This window comes from Solanum tuberosum, unplaced genomic scaffold (genome assembly GCF_000226075.1).
Source record: "Solanum tuberosum cultivar DM 1-3 516 R44 unplaced genomic scaffold, SolTub_3.0 scf00029, whole genome shotgun sequence".
Taxonomy (NCBI): Eukaryota; Viridiplantae; Streptophyta; class Magnoliopsida; order Solanales; family Solanaceae; genus Solanum; species Solanum tuberosum.
In genome coordinates this window covers 2,731,131-2,734,529 of record NW_006238955.1, presented here as the reverse complement: position 1 = coordinate 2,734,529, position 3,399 = coordinate 2,731,131, and the positions used below count along the sequence as shown (strand labels likewise).

The 3,399-nt window shown below is 41.0% G+C and overlaps 1 protein-coding gene across 1 annotated transcript; it reads left to right on the top strand.

The window, feature by feature from the left end:
• Positions 1-1,971: 1,971 nt before the first annotated feature.
• Positions 1,972-2,405, top strand: LOC107059635 (uncharacterized). The gene is made up of 2 exons (XM_015306354.1): positions 1,972-2,037; positions 2,136-2,405. The coding sequence occupies exons 1-2, from the start codon at positions 1,972-1,974 to the stop codon at positions 2,403-2,405; spliced, it is 336 nt and encodes a 111-aa protein (XP_015161840.1).
• The last annotated feature ends 994 nt before the right edge of the window (positions 2,406-3,399 follow it).

The following is a 3,399-nucleotide window of genomic DNA, read 5'->3' as shown; positions in this document are numbered from 1 at the left end:
GATGGCGAGTGTGCATGGACTACAGGAAGCTGAACAAGTGGACCTTGAAGGATAACTTCCCAATGCCTTTCATAGACCAAATGCTTGACAGGTTGGCTGGAAAAGGGTGGTACTGTTTCTTAGATGGATACTCTGGCTACAACCAGATATCAATTGCTCCTGAAGATCAGGAAAAGACCACTTTTACATGTCCTTATGGCACCTTTGCGTTTAAACGCATGCCATTTGAACTATGTAATGCACCATCAACTTCCCAGAGGTGTATGATGTCTATAGTTTCGGACATGGTAGAGGACACTCTAGAGGTATTAATGGATGACTTTTCAGTGGTAGGTGATACCTTTGATGACTGTTTTCTCAATCTTAGAAGGGCGATATAGAGATGCGAGGAGGCCAATCTAGTGCTGAATTGGGAGAATTGCCATTTCATGGTCAAGGAAAGCATAGTCCTTGGTCATAAGGTGTCACAAAAGGGATTAGAGATCGATAAGGCCACAATTGAGGTGATTTAAAAGTTACCTCCACCTATTTGTGTGAAGGGTGTTCGAAGCATCTTAGGACATGCCGGGTTTTATAGGCGTTTCATCAAGGACTTCTCAAAAATTGCACACCCGTTGTGCAAGATTTTGGAGAAGGAGGTGAGATTTACTTTTGATGAGGCATGTCTAAGACCTTTTGAATGCCTGAAGGAGAAGATGATTTCTGCCCCAGTGATCATTGGCCCAGATTGGGTTGAGCCTTTTGAGGTAATGTGTGATGCTAGTGGTACTGCCCTAGGAGTTGTGTTAGGAAAAATGTGCAACAAGATGTTCCATCCGATCTATTATGCTAGCAAGTCACTAAATGTAGCACACCGAAACTACACAGTCACTGAACAAGAACTACTTGTTGTGGTATATGCTTTTGAGAAATTCAGAGCTTACTTGTTGGGTACTAAAGTGATAGTTCACACGGATCATACAGCTCTAAGATACCTAATGGCAAAAAAAATACCAAGCCAAGGTTGATCAGATGGGTGTTGCTACTTTAGGAGTTTGATTTTGAGGTTAAGGATAGAAGAGTGTGTGAAAACCCGGTGGCTAATCACTTGTCTAGGTTGTAGGCTGAAAAGAAAGAGGAACTTGAGCTAGAAATCAATGACTCGTTCCCGGATGAGAAGGTATTAGCTGCTACTCTTGATCTCATTCCTTGGTTTGCTGATTTTGCTAACTTCCTTGTTAGTGACTTAATGCTTGAGGGGATCACATTTTAGCAAAGGAAGAGGTTCCTGCATGATGTGGGTAAGTATTTTTGGGATGAACCTTATTTGTACAGGGTGTGTGCTGATAATATCATCAGACGATGCATCCCTGAAGCTGACATGTTGCACATTCTAGAGGCCTGTCACTCCTCTCCAATAGGTAGCCATCATGGAGGCGCTCGGACAGCCCATAAGGTACTTCAGTGTGGGTATTATTGGCCCACAATTCATAAAGATTCAATGGATATAGTGAGGAGTTATGATGTGTGCCAGCGGCAAGGAGCCATCTCTCGGTGCCACAAGCTACACATGACACCTATTCTGGAGGTAGAGCTATTTGATATGTGGGGAGTTTATTTCATGGGCCCATTTGTGAGCTCCTATGGACAAAAGTATATATTGGTGGCAGTGGACTATGTGTCCAAATGGGTTGACGCAGTTGCTTTTCCTGAGAATGATGGCAAGGGTGTTGCTGGCTTTCTGAAGAAGAATATCTTCTCAAGGTTCGGCACACCCAGAGCCATTATCAGTGAAGGCGGTTCCCACTTTTGCAACAAGGTATTCAGTGCACTTATGGCCAAATATAGGGTTACAAAGCACAAGGTGGCAACTTCTTATCATCCGCAGACCAGTGACCAAGTGGAGGTGTCCAATAGAGAAATAAAGGCGATTTTGCCAAAAATAGTGAATGTCAATAGGAAAGATTAGTCACGAAAGTTAGATGATGATCTATGGGTATATCGGACAGCTTCAAGATGCATATTGGTATATCTCCATATCAATTGGTGTTTGGAAAGGCAAGTCATTTGCCAGTTAAGCTTGACCATAAGGCACTCTGGGCATTGAAGAAGCTAATCTTAGTTGGGGTGAAACAGTAAACCTGAGATTGGATCAGATCAATGAGATGGATGCGTTCCGTTTGAGAGCATATGAGAGGTCTGCACTATACAAGGAGAGGATGAAGGTGTATCATGATAAGCATATTGAGAAGAGAACCTTTAATCCTCGTGATTTGGTGTTACTTTTCAACTCCAGACTTCGTCTGTTTTTGGGAAAGTTGAGATCCAAATGGTCTGGACCTTCTAAGGTAACTCAGGTGTTCCAGTCGGGTGCTATTGAGCTTGAAAATGATAAGGGCGACAGGTTCAAGACTAATGGCCAATGATGTTTGCGTAATCAAGACACAACTTCCAATTCGAGTGTCTACGATCGTACAATAGTAAAGTAACCCAACCAAAAGTTGGTGTCGAGTCCCAAGGGAGTAGTTTTGAGAATTAATAGAAAAATAAAATTTAGTTCTAATTATTCATAGCTATAGACATTATCGAATATAAACATACTAAATCTAAAGGGGGTGATGCAAGAGTCAATTATCAATGGGGGGTTTTGTATTAATTAACAACTACAAACAACGAAAATATACGAAAACTAGCTAGAGAGATGGGATTCTTGAGATGTGATAGGAATACGGGATAAACTAAATTGTCGGGTACATGCTTTTGATAGTAAATTGTTGAGTATTTGTGACTAGGCTAGACAATAGAGGGGTAAATTCTCTCTCGAGCAACTTACCCCGAATCGAATCGATTTCTCCCGAACACTTAGTTGCCACTTTAAGCACAGCCTCCGCCTTATCCTATTCACTCTCTCGAGCTGAATGTGTGGGAGAAGGACTAGGATTCACTCTCTCGAGCTGAACCCATGTCGACCCAATACCACCGGCTATCCATTTAGTAGTCTTAGTTTTACGACCTCTCTCTCTCTCGCAAGCCGAAAACACTAAGATGAAATCATATTTGCAACTACAACTCCATTAAGTTCATACACAACTACTAAATGAAATCATATTTAAACAACAAATAAACCATCAACAAGCAAGACCCAACAGATAATCAAACCCATATTCACAAAATCACACCCCAAAATTGGGGTTTTAGCTAGATATTTAAAAGAGATAAAATTTATACCAATATCAGTTTCCATCAACTAGGTATGAAGTATTAAGTCTTAAAACACGTCAAGAGTGAAGAATCTTTGAGACCCAAGTTCAATTTCTTGGAGTTGAAACCCTTTGAATCTTCAAGGTCTTGAAACAAAGTCTCTAAAACCCTCTAAAACTTAGACTCTCTCAAAAACTGTAAAAAGTTCTAATAATAGTA

Excerpts from the sequence above, each read along its gene's own strand:
- LOC107059635 (XM_015306354.1), top strand. The coding sequence starts at position 1,972 with ATGGGTATATCGGACAGCTTCAAGATGCATATTGGTATATCTCCATAT. Across the intron at positions 2,038-2,135 it reads ATCAATTGGTGTTTGGAAAG|ATCAATGAGATGGATGCGTT; the intron begins GCAAGTCATTTG and ends AGATTGGATCAG.